At 40.8% G+C, this 15,980-nt stretch overlaps 3 protein-coding genes across 3 annotated transcripts; 2 read left to right on the top strand and 1 right to left on the bottom strand.

Moving 5' to 3' along the window:
• Positions 1-651: 651 nt before the first annotated feature.
• EAE97_007918 (uncharacterized protein) lies at positions 652-2,892 on the top strand (the record flags this gene model as incomplete). Its single annotated transcript, XM_038878432.1, has 1 exon — positions 652-2,892. The coding sequence occupies one exon, from the start codon at positions 652-654 to the stop codon at positions 2,890-2,892; it is 2,241 nt and encodes a 746-aa protein (XP_038730682.1).
• Positions 2,893-3,878: 986 nt separating this feature from the next.
• Positions 3,879-9,868, top strand: EAE97_007919 (uncharacterized protein). Its single transcript, XM_038878433.1, has 6 exons — positions 3,879-4,914; positions 4,967-7,131; positions 7,194-7,456; positions 7,506-7,881; positions 7,976-8,699; positions 8,749-9,868. The coding sequence occupies exons 1-6, from the start codon at positions 4,653-4,655 to the stop codon at positions 9,576-9,578; spliced, it is 4,620 nt and encodes a 1,539-aa protein (XP_038730683.1). The 5' UTR covers positions 3,879-4,652; the 3' UTR covers positions 9,579-9,868.
• Positions 9,869-15,233: 5,365 nt separating this feature from the next.
• Positions 15,234-15,667, bottom strand: EAE97_007920 (uncharacterized protein; the record flags this gene model as incomplete). The annotated part of the gene is made up of 3 exons (XM_038878434.1): positions 15,234-15,325; positions 15,501-15,605; positions 15,664-15,667. The coding sequence occupies 3 exons, from the start codon at positions 15,665-15,667 to the stop codon at positions 15,234-15,236; spliced, it is 201 nt and encodes a 66-aa protein (XP_038730684.1).
• Positions 15,668-15,980: the final 313 nt, after the last annotated feature.

The raw sequence follows: 15,980 nt of genomic DNA on the forward strand, positions 1-15,980 counted from the left end.
ATCCACGAGAAGATTTCCTAGTCCGTTGAATCAGATGAACATTCATCAGCATGTCAGTTATTGCATAAATCTCATGGCAGGCTGAAGCTGTTGTACGAGTAGTCACCTTTCAATGACTTGAGCCTCCACGCAATATGGTGTGCCACCACATAATTAATGGTAATATGCAGTGAGGTTCTTACAAAAGTCAAGCCTCGTTCATAAACATCCAAGATTGAGTTTAATCAGCAGGGTCGTGGCCAATGATGTGGCCGTAAGCGCACTGAAGTCAGATGCTAAGCCTCACTAGGTCTGTTCAACAACCACAGCAAACACCAGGATCTAATCGGTTATGACCGTTTGATTTCATGCCTGTTGGGAAGACAGAGCAACAAGATATCCAAATGCCAACTTATTATTGAATATAAAGTTCATCATTTCATGACTCTATCAGCAATATCATATTATATGCTTTCTCATTACATTCTCACCTGAAAAAATAAAAAAGTGTTGCTACCTAGTCAGCGAGGCGAGGCCCCCCTTTACGTAAACTACTTGTGACTCTACGGTCATACGGACTAGTTCGAATTTCCTCTTTCTTTACCATATCTACATATTTAAAGTCTTGCATCTATACCAGACTGCGAGTATTCATCAAAGTTCATCGCCAGCATGAACGGCTCCGTTTCTCACGATACGATGGGCAACCCTGGACATCATCCAGCTGGGGATACCACCGGGCAGGCAACCTATGGCTACTCACAACCCCATATAATCGACATGTTTTTCCCGGGATTTTCACTCTTCTCAACTGCTCTAAAGAACTACACTACCATCGACCTCAACATCTATATCCCCATGCTCATGATCCTGGGTATGCTAATATTCTGTTGGCAATACATCGAACTATGGTTCTGGGTTGAGCTTGACGCTCATTTTATGTCAACTGCCGATGTTCGCATCGACGATGAAATGTATAACATGGTAATGGCATGGGTAGCTGAACAACCTTTTGCTCAACGATCTCGTCATTTTGTCGCCAATACCAATCTAAACAGTCGGATGTGGTTCATGTGGAACTTTAACGAGGACGATGAAGAGAAAGAGGAGGATGATGATGACTTTGAGATCGACGAGGATGGAAATCCCGTTCCCAAGAAAGCATCCGAAAAGGAGAAGAAAGTCCGATTCACACCAAGCTTCGGAACTCATTACTTTTGGTACAAGAGGAGATTGTTGCAATTCAGACGTTCGCAGACTGCATCATTAACTAATTCAGCTACAAGTGAAAAGGAGGAAATCTCAATTTCTTCCTTTGGAAGAAACCCTCGCATCCTCAAGGAGTTACTTGATGAGTGCCGCCAGGCCTTTATCAAAAACGATGAAAACAAAACAATTATCTACAGAGGCGGTACTAAGGGCGGTTCCTTCGGTGAGCCGGGCTGGACTCGTCTTCTTTCCCGCACCTCTCGCCCCTTCTCTACGGTCGTCCTCGATGAAACGGTAAAGCAGAATATCATTGCCGATATGAAAGACTACCTGCATCCATACACGAAGCGATGGTATTCTAATCGTGGTATTCCGTATCGTCGTGGGTATTTACTCCATGGGCCACCCGGCACAGGGAAGAGTTCTCTTAGCTTCGCAATTGCTGGATATTTTAAGCTTAAGATTTATATCGTTTCTTTGAATTCCGGTTCGATGAACGAAGAAACCCTCAGTACACTCTTCGCTGAGCTTCCCAAGCAGTGTGTTGTACTCCTTGAAGATATCGACACCGCCGGTCTTACCCACACCCGTGACGATGACGAAGATGAGGACGGCTTTGACTTTGATGAAGAGGCTGGCCCTAGATCTCCATTGACTAAAGCAACTAAGGCTATGGAGGCCATGACAAAGAAAAACGGCGGGAAGGATCAATCGGGTAAGATCTCTTTGAGTGCATTGCTCAATGTGATTGATGGAGTTGCATCGCAAGAAGGAAGAATTCTGATTATGACGACAAATCACATCGAAAAGTTAGACGAGGCGCTTATCAGACCTGGCCGAGTTGATATGACTGTCCACTTTGATTTGGCTACTAAGGAAAACATGGAACAAATTTTTAAAAGTATCTACGCAACTCTTGAAGGAGACTATCCTGAGCCCAAGAGCTCTGAAAGTGGATCTTCTGACGGCGGAAGTGTCAAATCAGGATCCTCTAGAGGGAGAAGTCCGGCTAGTGTTGTACCAGTCAACAAGCGGGGTATGCACAAGAAGAAGCCTAGAACTCCTTCGAAAGAGAGAAGAATACAGGCAGAATTAGATCGAATCATTGCGGCGGAAGAGGAGCAAAGAAGGATCAAGGATGAAGAGAGAATAGCAAAATTAGCAAAGCTCTTTAGTGAAAAGGTCCCTGAAGCAAAGTTCAGTCCAGCAGAAATTCAAGGTTACTTGTTGAAGCATAAGAGAAATGCGGAAAGTGCCGTCGAGGGAGCAGAACAATGGGTTAAGGAGAGAGAGGAAGAGAAGGAGAGAGCGAAGTTGAAGGAGAGTGAGGAAAGAGAGAAGAGAGAGAAGGAGAAAGCAAAGTTGGAAAAGGAAATTGAGAATTTGAAGAAACAAAAGGAGGCTGAAGAAGGTGATGGTGGTGAGGAAGATGAGGATGAGGAAGAGGGGGATTCAGAAGAGGTAGTGAAAGAAGTTGAAGTCATCAAGGAGCAGACCGAGATGGTTAAGAAAGAGGTTGAGGCTCTTAAAGATGAAGTCTTCGATGGAATGGAGAAGAATATCCAGAAGATGGAGAAGGCTGGAATTAAGTTGAAGGATATCGAAATAGCAAGTGGGAAGAAAGCTACACATAAGTCCGATGTGGAGATGATTGAGTATGCAGAAACTGGATCTCAGACTGGTCTAGATGAGGTGCTTGTCTAGAAAGTTATTAGTGTGTTTCAAGAATCGATGTAGGATAGATATCTTGAGAGAGATTGGGCACCGCAAGTGGCCGTCTGGGGGTTGGGGTATTAGGGGAGTTATACTGGGAGTTCTGGATTTTGCTATTGTCTGTTGACATTGATTGGTGTTGATTGGCAGTGAATAGTATACAGAAAACTAGATTAGAGAATTGCATCGAAATAATGAATAGTAGTCGAACTGGTATTATATACATATACTTTTTTTGTGCTTTGAACTGGTAAATAAATGAATGTTGGGAATTGATATGAGCAGGGACGATGCAGAGCCAGTCAATCTGGTAAGTTGACTGACATGATTTTCTACAATCCCCATTGAAAGAAAGCGGAATAAATTTCAAGAAGTACTCTATGGATTTATCATGAGATTTAGCGTCGAAAGCCATATGCATCATATATACGATATAACATATTTCCAACCAACAAGTGATCCATGGTTTGAGCATTCTAGACGCTCGCATGATGAGTATGTGAGAGGGAGGAATATCGTGTGTATTTGTGTATCAGCGCAATCTCCAGGGCGAAGTCTTCAGCACGGTAAGCTATGCCCTAAATGCGGGGGAGAAGAGCTAGAAGGTTATTAAGTCGGGAATTATTGATAATGGAAGCCCTGGAGACTGGAGTGAACTGAAGAATATAGCTCGTGGTGAATTAAATGTAATGATTACTTAGTTAGTTAACATTATTTGGAATTAGATAACTACCATGAATTAATGAATGAATGAATGAATGAATTAATTGACTGTATTGATTGAGATTATAGTGTATGTAAGTCTTACATAGTACTAATACGTACCTACCTAATAAAATCTTCAGGTTATACCTGCCCGCTTCCTAATTCCACTAAACTTAACAAAAGAGTAATGCGGCAAGGCAAGTACCTACCACCAATACCACACCAATCCATACCACCAATATCTCCACACCACCACTACTTACCTACCTACCTACCTACCTACCTACTTCGAGGTTCATCATTGAATGGGAAAATATCTCCCCCTCCCATCCACAACAAGAAGAAAAGAAGAAGGACAAAAGAAGAAAAAAGGATTAGAATTAGCGCGTTGTATTGCATTTTCCACAAAGATCAGAATATCAAGTCTTTTCCTTCTTTGAAATCTCTCACGACGATACGAATTCGCAAATGATCTCAGTCATTCCTTTTTCCAATTCCAAATTCACCTAAAAAAAAAAAATTAAAAACCCACCTACCCACCTGCAGTTTTTCGGAATCATACAGTCGCATTACGGAATCTTCGATGCTTACGAACAATACATTGGATTCTTCTACCATCTACGATTCTAGAGCGGCAAAGGCTGCTCGCTTTCACGACGTCTTCCACAAAGAAAAGAAAGCTTTCTTCGCAGATCGTACCTGGCATAGAAACCGATAGAGGCCCTGATTTCCCCATATCGTCGGTGGAAGGTCGCGAATCACAATCCCCCACCGATCTGCCTTTATTCGACACTTCTGCCCAGGAAAACCACCGTGCAGAATCTCTACCTCCTCATACCATACCTTCAAATCGCCTGTCTTCTTCCCTCCTCATTACCGGCGATCATATTCCTTCTGCTGCGAGTTCGCCAACTGGGGCCTACGCGGACCTATCTTTAGATAGCGATAAAGGCGGGGAATTCACCAGCAATAAAAATCGTCGACGATTTCCCTCCGAGGCTTTCGAATCAGAGCAACGAGGAAAATCTCCACGGCATAGGGCGATCATGGGTGGTGCAGAAGACATGCCGCAGAGGTCGTCGTCGCCGTTGAAACGACCAGCCTCGGAATTAGAACCAGATGTACCGCTGTCGAGCCAAAAGGAAGATGTCGATATGGTTATGGTGCCAGACACGCAAGAAGACTCAGAGGCTGCTATTGCAGCTCCGACCGCAATCAGAGCAGTATCAATGGATATGCTGAGAGATGAACCTACCAAAGAAGATGGTGCTCAATCGGTGCCTGCCACTGAGGACGCTCCAAGCATTGGTAACATCCACTCGTGTTGTTCGTGTATCCAAGTACTGATGTGCAAGTATAGATCCCAAAACAGAAATCCCACCGATCGACGTTCAGGTTGCGACTGTGACAAGTTTAATCAGAGCAGCGAGAGACGGGCCACTCACCGAAGGAGACAAAACGTACCTGGTTTCGAGGAAGTGGCTTGAGAAAGTGACTTCGAACACCTCGGAGGCTCGAGCGAAAAGCAAGAACGTGGTGGAAGAAAAAATTGGGCCAGTCGATAATTCTAACATCATTCAGCAAATCATCCCTCAACCTGGGCGCGAAGACTTTGTTCAACTGAAGCATGGAATCGGAGAAGATTTGTTCGAATTGTTTCCAGGTGACGCATGGAATATGGTTCTAGAATGGCATGATATAATGACGGGCACGAAACCAATCGTTCGATTTGCACACAACACAAACCCTGATAAAGGACCTAATGCAATAGCGAATGTGGCTTACGAATATCATCCTCCAATTTTCCATATCCATCGTGTATGGTCTGAACTTGGCGATAAAGTGGATGCAGCCATCAAGTCTGCAAATCCGGATGCGCCTGTAGTTGTTGCGAGTAGATCTATGAGGATGCATGACTTCTTAAAACTCGTAAAGGAGGTTGCGGGGGTTCCCATCAAGCAAAAAATACGTCTTTGGAGAGTGCCAAGAACACTACCCGCCGCTGACCCAACCCTTGCCAGTGTTAATGGTGCCGCAACCCCTCCTTCATCCAGACCTGGGACACCAGTAGTCGACACCAATGGAACGGCTCCTGAAGTACAAGATTCATGGAAGAAGCTATTACTGGGTGTCGCAGAGTTCACCAAGGTGGAGAGAGATTCGGGTAGAATGAAGGTTGATTTTGAGGATTCGACAGTGAACGATAACTACAATGGCAATCTGAATCTCGGTCAATTAGGACTTGGGGATGATCAAGCAATTGTCATTGATGAACTTGTCGAGGGCAAAGATGGCTTTGTTTCCAACACGAGAGTCTCGCCAAATGGGAAAGCCAACGGTGTTGGGCGTAAAAACAATTCAAGCATCATTGTTAGCAGCCAAAATAACAGCGGTCGCAATAGTCCAGCACCAACCTCTGGATATAACCTTCGTTCTTTCAACCGAAAGACGAAAAATGGTCGCACGCCAGGAACCGTCGGTCTCGGTAACCTTGGAAATACCTGTTACATGAATTCTGCTCTACAATGTGTTCGAAGTGTGGAAGAGCTAACCAAGTATTTTGTGCACGATGTGTACAAGGAAGAACTCAACAGCGATAATCCTCTGGGTCACGGAGGCTGCGTTGCTAAGGCATATGCAGATCTTCTGAAAGAAATATACAAGGAGCCTGCACCAGTCTCGGTTCAACCGCGGAACTTCAAGAATACTGTTAGTAGATTTGCCACGCAATTCTCAGGATACGGACAACAAGATTCTCAAGAATTTATTGGATTTTTACTTGATGGCCTCCAAGAAGATCTCAGCAGAGTGAGGAAGAAGCCGTATATTGAGAAACCTGATTCGACTGACGAGATGATTGGAAACCCGGATGCGATCAGAGAAATGGCCACCAAGGTCTGGGACATTACGAAGCAACGAGATGACTCGGTGATTGCAGACTTGTTCACTGGAATGTATAAATCTACTCTTGTCTGTCCACATTGTGATAAGGTCAGTATCACTTTCGATCCTTTCAACAACATGACTTTACAATTACCGATCGAAAATATCTGGAGCCGGGTCGTCAATTTCTTTCCACTCAATGACAAACCAGTTTCCATAGTGATTGAGATGGACAAGCATGCAAGCGTTGGAACACTCAAGCGTATTGTCAGCCAAAAGGTCGGAGTTCCAGCAGAGAGAATTTTCTCTTGTGAGGTATACGAAGGGAAATTTTACAAGTGGTACCTTGATCACGAAGTTGCTTCAGAAGCTATCGAGGGCGCTAAGGATATAGCCAACTTTTACGAGTTGGAGACAATACCTACAAATCTTCCAAAAGACTCGGGCAATAAGCATACCGGTTTCAACAAAAACAACTCCGGAGACAATGAAAGTTTGCCCTGGGATTCTCCAGAAGCTGAGAAATTGCTCGTTCCAGTGTTTCATCGTCGTCCCAAGCGTGAAAGATTTGGCAAAAAGCCGACTTCGGGTTCGTGGGAACTCACAATTACACCTCATTTCATAGTGCTTAATCCTAGCGAGGTAAGAAATTCCTATCTATTTGCTCTTAGATTTCTTTTTATCAAATTGTTGACATATGACAGGCACGAAGCGAAGAAGCCATCAAGCGAAAGCTTTTAGAAAAGGTGGCCACATTCACCACATGGCCCAGTATCAATGAAGAATCTGATCCTTCAAGCGCGTCTGAGAGTCTTGATCCAGACATGGTTGTCACCACTGGCTCTGATGCAGACTCATCTGGAGACGGTAAATTTGTTGCCCAATCTTTGGATGGGGAAGATGAACTGGTCGACGTGGCCATGAAAGATTCTAATCCTGTTCCTGAATCTACCGAGCAGAGTCCTAAGTGAGTCGACTCTTCTATTTGCGTGATATATCATACTAATACTAGATAGTGCACCTTTGAAAGTCTTTAATAGTCGTCGGCCGAAGTGGGTGGACCCAGCAGAGTTCCTTTCGCCCGAATTGCAGAACCTTTTTGAAATCTCTTACATCGTTGACTCAAAGGGAGGCATACCAACAGCTTGGGCTGTGAGCTTAGAATCCACCAGGTATTCAAGAATATCTGAAAGAAATCCACAAGCACATCAAATTAACGAAGATGACACTTCAAACGATTATGATGCTGTAGACAGTACATCTGGATCTGTCTCTAGTAAATCCAGTAGGGAGAGTAGCGATGATACCAACGGGTTCGCTCCAAGCATGACGAGGATGAATGAAGAATCCACGAGTGATGATGATGCTCTGAAGCCAATATCTCCTCAAAGAGTAAGTTTTTCAATATCACAATTGATGATAGCATGTTTCATCTTTTGTGAAGAGAATGGTTTTCTGATTCTAAGTGATGCTAATTGGTAAACAGGCTCTTCCAGTACGACCGGCTGCGCCAAAGTCGGGCGCTAGGGTAGGTCCCAAGAATAAACGTCGCTCACGTAACATGAAAACTTACTCAAAGAAGGGCAAATCAGTTGCACGAAAGCGAGAGCAATCCGAGGTTGGGTCCGAACAAGATCCCTCTGATGATGGCCCCTTGATCCGTCTGGGTGAAGGAGTTGTTGTTGATTGGAACGAAGATGCATGGGAAACATTGTTTGGTAGTTACAACGATAGCGACCATTTCCGTGGAAAACCTACTTATGAAAATCCTCCTACTCTTGTCGATTCACATCTTGATTCAAAGCGTCAAGCTCGTGAGTCGAGAAGGAAGCAAGGTATCACTCTCGAAGATTGTCTTGATGAATTCGGCAAGGAAGAAATTCTTTCTGAGATGGATACTTGGTACTGTCCTAGATGCAAAGAACATCGTAGAGCAAGCAAGAAGTTTGAGATTTGGAGAACGCCAGATATTCTTATCATGCATCTGAAACGTTTCAGTGCTAGTGGTTTCCAAAGGAATAAGCTTGTCGACCATGTTGATTTCCCGATCGAAGGATTAGACCTTTCATCACGAGTCATTGAATCACAAGATGGCAAAGAGGAAATATACGATTTGATAGCTGTTGATGATCATTATGGTGGTATGGGTGGAGGGCACTATACCGCTTTTGCCAAGAACTTCTCTGATCAAAAGTGGTATGAATACAATGGTATGATCTCCAAACTCAATCAATACCAATAACCAACTAACCTCTTCAGATTCTTCGGTGTCAGAAACAAAAAATCTCAACAGCATGGTCACAAAGAACGCATATCTCCTTTTCTACCGAAGACGTTCATCAGAACCTCTCGGTGGTAAGGCTTTGCGTGATATTGTGAACTCTCTTGATAATGCTTCTTCGGATGAGGAAGATTCGGGGGAAGGCAGACGCCTCGGCGAAAACTCCTCCCAGCATGGGTCGCCGAGCGCCTTGACAGGAGTCGGAGCAGCTCTCCGTCGGCCAGAACTTGGTTCGGAGGATGGCGAGGCGATGACGACAGTAAATCCACAGGGTCTTGATCGCCTTCCACTCGATAACGATGATAACCAAGGTGACGAACCATTTTTCGACCATGCTATATACCTACCTTCATATAGCGACGTCCAAGCAAGTACTGAGACTGACGAAGCGATAGACCTATCAGATCAAAATAATGTTGCACCAAATCTTCATCAACAAACATGGGGTTTCCAAGCATTTAACCATAACTCTCCAACATTTGCTTCTGGTGCGGCTTCTGAAGCTGGCGAAGCTGGTAGTTTATATGGTAGCGATGGGATTGAACATGGCTCCAATCCAGATCAGGCTACCAAGGATGAGCGAGAGCTAGAGTTTAATACTGCCATGGTTGATGAAGACTATCAAGAGGAGAACTACATACCTGATACTGATGTCGAGGGTCCGAATCCCCTTGATGTGATGGCGATATCAAATGCTGTAAAGCAACGAAATCGAGCAGAGCAACACAATTACGAAATCCCGGTTGATAGGGCAGAGGATGAGGAACCTGCTACAGAAATACATGTTGAGGAAGGTGAAGGGGTTTAGAATTGATTAAGGTTCCTTTGATTTCTCATATCTTGTCGTATGAGTGTAGTTCATTGAAAATAAAGGAGTTTTGGTATTGATTGCTACTAGCATAAGGGGGTGGGGATGTGGGTGAAATGAGAAAGTCAACCCGATACGAACAAAGAATTGGTGGATTTGCACAAATGACGTTGTTATTAGACATGAAACTGAATATGCTGTTATGATATTTCATTTTACTCTAGCTCTTATTAGCATATGATTTGATGAGGGGGAGTGGGTGGGTGAGGCAAGAGGAGGGGTGAAGAGGGTGGAGTAGAAGATATCCGATGTTTGTATGCATGCAAGCAATGAAATGAAATGGCATGGCATGAATGAATTGAAGTAAATATGCATTATTAGTCTATCCTTATTTCATGTGATTTGAATAGTTGGTGAGTGGTTGATGAATGGGTGCACGGATTGGGTGCATTGCACATGTGAATATATCAAATAGATATTAGAAGAGAAGATTGAAATTGAGTTAAATCAAATGATATGATTGGTTATATGTACTGTGATGAGATTCGATATCGTTTGATGTGATGTTAGGTAATACATAGAAAGTTGGGGAGGGGGAGGGGGAGGTGGTGAGGTGGTGAGGGGTGAGGGGTGAGAGGTGATGACTAGCAGATAGTTTGTAGGTAGATTGGATAGATTGGATAGATTGGATAGATTGGATAGTTTGGATAGTATTATGGGAGTTTTGATTTGGAGATGATGAGGTTTAGCGTTTTAGGGGGAGGAGGAGGGGGAGCGGAGACGCTTGAGGCTTGAGGAAGTGAGGTATCTCAAAGAAGAGGAGAGGAGACGAGAGGGAAGAGGATGATTATATATCAGAACCGAATCAAAACTGAATTAAATCGATTAATAAAGTTATTTTTATATGTATTAGATTGTTGTAAGAGGGATGAGGAGTGAGAAGATGTGAGATGTGATATGTGAAGATGGTGAGATGTAATGTAAGAGTTAAGACCTCGGCTTATCGCACACCACCTATTTTTCAATCTAATTTTTTAAAATTTAATAATAAATCGATTATATAATATAATCTTATAAACCTTGAATATTATATTAATAAATAATAACTAATCCTTATATTTTAATTATATTTTCAATTTTGCAAATCAATCTCTTAGTATATAGTCTGAAATTTAAGGGATTTATTCTATTTCAAAAAGCTTATAATTTATATTTTAATTTCTTTATAAAAGTAAATACAAATAATAGTTTTTTTAATTCCTTTTTCATTTATTATTATACTTTTTCAATTAGATTAAGATTTGGAGAGAAGAGTAGTTAATCAAAGTTTTATATATTATACTTCAATTGAACTTTACAGGTATACCTAGAATATACTTTAGAATTATTTTTTATAAATATATATTCAGATTTTAATTTATTGAATAATGGGAATATAATAAATTCAAGGATTTGTTATATATATATTTTGGAGGTAATATTTTTATTATCTTTAAGTTTTTTTAAAAAAATTAATGAAGATTTATAGTTTCAGTTGATTATATTTTATATTATTATTAATATCCTTTCTAATTAATATATTGATTTAATATAATTAATATATTTTTTTTATCAATTCATTTAATAATTTATATCCTACCCACTTTTCCTAATTCAAAAGTGCTTTTGTTCGATTATATAATTAGTTTTCAATTCCCCTTTTTTGGTTTAATAGTAATAGTATTATTAATTCCTTACTAATAATACTTATATATAAAATCTAGTTTTTTTTTTTTTTTTTTTAAAAAAATAAAAGGCTTAGGATATACTATTTCTTTATATTTATATTAATATAATTCCTTTTGAATTATATATATTAAAATTTTAATACTAAATATATTTCTAATCTATTCGAAAGTTATCTTTCTTTCGTTTTAATTTTTAATAATCATTTTTATAATTCGATAAATCTCTTTAATAATTATTATAGATTTTTGATAAGTTTTTTCTTTTCGAATTCTTTTAATCGAATTAAACTAAATTATATTTCTTGTGATAGATTGTGGTATACTTAAATTTGAAGCAATCTATTCCTAGGATTTTCTATCAATCTTAGCTTGAATAACTCTAGAATATCGAAAAGTATATCAATTTTGATAAAATTTATAATTATCATTTTTATAATTATATTTAATATCTATTTTGAATTTGAATCGAAAATAATGAATTTTAGAATAATAATTGAACTTTTAAAATAAGATATACGAAATTAAATGACTACCCTAATCTCGCTTAAATATGCGATAAGCCGGGGCCTCAACTCTTGTAATGTGTGTGATGTGTGATGGTGAGATGTGATATGTGAGATGTGATGTAGAGAGAATATTCAAAAGGGATTGCAATTGGCATGGGATGGGATGGGATGGGATGGGGTAGTAAGTGAGGTTGAGGGTAAGTGAGGTTAGGATTTGGGAAGGATACTGAGCTGAGGGGTATGGGTATGGGGGGGAGAGAATTATTGAGGGGGTTTAGGGGTTGTGTGGAGGGTTTGAATGTTTTTGGATTTTGGGGTTTGGGTGCAGATGGAGGAAGGGGATTGGGATTGGGATTTGGGTTTGGGTTTGGGTTTTGGGTTTTGGGTGTGGAGGGATGGAGGGATGGAGGGGATGGTGAGAGGGGATATTGAGAGGGGGGATGTTGAGAGGGAGATTTGAGAGATTGTGATGATTGAAGAGATTGAAGAGATTGGAGAGATTCGAAAGATTTGAACATGTGTTTTAGATGTACGAATAATGAGACAATTTCCTGTGCTAATTCTCTTACGGAAAGTTTATATATATACCTCGGTAATGTAAGATCTCTTTATAAAGTTGAATTATATAAGTGTATGTGAATCTGTATACTCGAATGGTAATACATGACTATGTAGTTCAAATGTTATATGAAGTGAAGATAATTCATGATGAGAACTCTGACTTTGTAAACGGAGACATGTCGATGATGACAGTGAGTGTGTGTGTGAAAATCGTAATGGATGCGATTCTGGGGATATTGATCATAGTGAGTGGGTCATCCAGGAATATGGTGTCTAGTATCTAGATATTTTATAGGATGTAGAGGAAGGTGTACTCATGATGAGTTAGTCTATATAGACTAATTTCCGGGTGAGTTGAATATGGAGAATACTATTCATTTGTGGGTCTGTTTGAACTTCGTACAAGCGAGGTTTCTTCGGAGCATACGTGAATTCTCAATTAGTATTGAATCATTAACGATGAGATCTTTCCTAGATGTGCGCTCAAGTATTTGAGCTGACGGGACGTATAGTGTTCCAAAGACTTGGAGCATTACAGAACTATTGCTTGCTTCTGATAGGGAGATATCTCGCGATAAATAATGACTTGTCAAAGAAAGTCAATTTCAACGTCCAGCATATAAACAGCTCGGATAATCGTTCATGCGGAGGTGCACTAATTGAATAACCTCTTCCTGATGACAATTTGGGAATTCCTCAGAGCTCTTGTGTGATTGTATGCTAAGGGGATTACTTGAATGATAGACTGTGAATCGAGGCTCTACCGATATTATTAGAATCTCGTGATCTCATTGTTTGAAACTTACTGACTAATTGAACTTGAAGTTAAATAGATAGATGTTGTGTAAAATTATCAAATTTGAAGTCTTTTGAGGGATCGGTATGCCGCCAAATGTCATGGTGGTACTTTCCACCTTGTTTTTTCAGTATGAAATGAATGAGAATGATATCATATGGACTGGACAGAATTTCAGAGTATATCATCCGGGGGGTCTTTCAGGAGAGAAAAAGAATCTTGAATTGGCCGACTCGGTTAGCTAGAACTTATCAGCCGGCGACCAGCGGCGGGCAAATACCCATGTTGCTATTATGAATTTAATCTCTGAACTAAAACAGAATACCAAATACCTATCATAAGATAAAAAGATATGTTCGTATTGGTTCATACCCCCAGATATCTACATCTACGATATACTCACAACATCCCAGAACATTGATCTCCTCGATTTATCTAAACCTCTCGGTACGTACCGAGCGCACGGACTTATTCTCGAACCCTTCTAGAACTTTGCGTCATCACCAACCCCTGAAAGGGTAGATCTCTACCATTGTTTGACCCGTTGCACAGAGATTGCGGGATGTTTCAATTATTCCTATTCGTCTAATATGTTAAATGCGATACTTTTAATGTTATTGGTCGCACGCCTAATTGGAATGTGGGGATAGCGTTGGTAGGAGAGCTTTATTGGTTGCGAATTTACGCTGATTGAGATTCTGCCTGTCCTTCTTACTTCGATCCCGTGAGCATTCTAATTAGTCTATCATTTGGTGAGCGTGGGGAGACTTCTATCGCCATTACTCATTATGCCTATATCTCGGAGCGATGTGGAAATAACCACGAAAATCATCCTTGTCGTATTGCCGCTAATCAATAGTGCCTGATGAGTAGATGGTACACTGATTAGTCTGAGCAGCTTCTTCGGTAATCAATCTTGTAAAAGATTCCTTCAGATGTCATCAAAACGTTCTTGGATAACAAAAACTGTTAGCTTATAATATCCCCGAGTATCTAGTTCAATTTGTCTTAGAACGTGGTGGGTTTCACGTGATAATTCAAAAGTGGCGGGACCACTAGCCACACATGGCTTGACGTAGCCTCCAGGCTAACGTCGATTTGTCTTTTCGCCTCATTTCTTCTTGACACCACAACATTTCTCTCTTGCAACAACACGGCAGTCCGCAAAGATGATCTCTAGGAACGTCATGAACAATCGAACCTCGAATCTGGTATCTGGGTATTTATCAGCTTGATCAGGGCATTGTCGAAGATCATTTGAAATCAATACGCGACAAGAAGATATGCGATACAGGCCATCTTATTCTCGCACAACTGGCGACTTCGTTATCTGCGCTTTTCGATATCTCATCCATGCTCGAATTGTAGCCTGATTAAAGGAATATCAACTATCAAATGCGAAGTCGCTACCTTTCTAATCCATCGATATTGTACTCGACCGCGATCTGTGCACACCATCCTCGACATTTTCACAACGCTCTTATATGTCTTGATCCAGGATAGTCGATCGAAGCAAAACGAGTGTAACGCTCACAAAGAGTATTCAGGATGAAGTTAAATCTCACAAGAGGGATCAGACAGACGACTAAGATGCCTGGCAGTCTGCACACCGACCTCTCAGTTGATGGTTTAGAAGCACGCCCGGCGCATATATCGACATGTCATGTTTCTTGCAAGTTGCTGATTCACGGTGATTTCAATCGATGTAGGCATATCATTATTTGAGTCGCATTTGAAATTCGTTGCATTGCCGACCAACTTCAATCTGAATTTGCATAACAGTCACGTGAACGATGCGCTGATTGCCTATCATATATCAAACACAGTCACGTGGTGATCCAGTGGTTTTGAACATCTCGACAGGACATCGAATTGAACGCTTTATACGCCGAACATCCAATCCATTTCGGTATATTCTGCACAATTGAAACCCAATAATCCTATCGATACACCTGCGCCGTTTATATATCCCAACTCCAAACCAAAATGTGTATGCTGTTTCTCAACTTCTCGTCCTCCTCGTCTTTCTCCTATGCCTCCTCCTATGCCTGATTCAACTACTTTCCTATCGTTGCGCATGCCAGCGACGCATTGAATGGAATTCCTCCATTACCATGTATTCTCGGGGAGGTTGGTATACATGTTGCTCGAGGTCATCTAGTATAAGAACTAGTTAGTATGGTTTCTAATAAACGGGGCCACCGCCATCATGAAATGCATTAAACTCCGCTATGCTCCTGATGTCGTGAAAAGTTGAAGCAACAAGAAAGTTAAAAGGATATTCGAACTCTCCCGAAGATTGCGCTCTCAAAAATATATAATTACAACCTACATGATGTGTTGTGCGTTGGGGAACGGTGTCTCAAAATGATAGCTGTGATGGTAGGTATGATGATTGATGCAATTCCGAAAATTATAGCGAGAGTATTGTCTAGAACTAGAAGAGATTGTTAGTACAGGAACTAGAAAAACATTGCTTGAGAAAGACAACTTACTCATACTTGAGCTAGGAATAAGAATAATTAGACTCTTGGTACGATAATGCAAAAATAAAAGTGTATATACATCAGTGAGGAGAAAAGCGAGCAAGTGTATATCGGTACAATATTTCTGCCGTACTTGGCCCCTAGACCGCCCTGTTGTCTTTTTTCTGCCGAAGTGCCTCTGACCAAGCAGCTTTTTTAATAGATTATAAATTTATTTTAAATCAAATATTGAACTTTGAAAAATGCAAACGAAAATTTGAGTCTTTTTTGTATCGACAACAAGTTTTTATATTATTTAATATAATGTAGAGAAAAGATTTTAATTA

Source organism: Botrytis byssoidea, assembly GCF_014898295.1.
Source record: "Botrytis byssoidea strain MUCL 94 chromosome Unknown BBYS_016, whole genome shotgun sequence".
Taxonomy (NCBI): Eukaryota; Fungi; Ascomycota; class Leotiomycetes; order Helotiales; family Sclerotiniaceae; genus Botrytis; species Botrytis byssoidea.

What these genes read in the sequence shown, in the direction of transcription:
- EAE97_007919 (XM_038878433.1), top strand. Translation starts at nt 4,653, where the DNA reads ATGGGTGGTGCAGAAGACATGCCGCAGAGGTCGTCGTCGCCGTTGAAA. An exon ending in TGAGGACGCTCCAAGCATTG is followed by an intron (nt 4,915 to 4,966) that starts GTAACATCCACT and finishes GTGCAAGTATAG; the next exon opens with ATCCCAAAACAGAAATCCCA. An exon ending in AGCCAATATCTCCTCAAAGA is followed by an intron (nt 7,882 to 7,975) that starts GTAAGTTTTTCA and finishes ATTGGTAAACAG; the next exon opens with GCTCTTCCAGTACGACCGGC.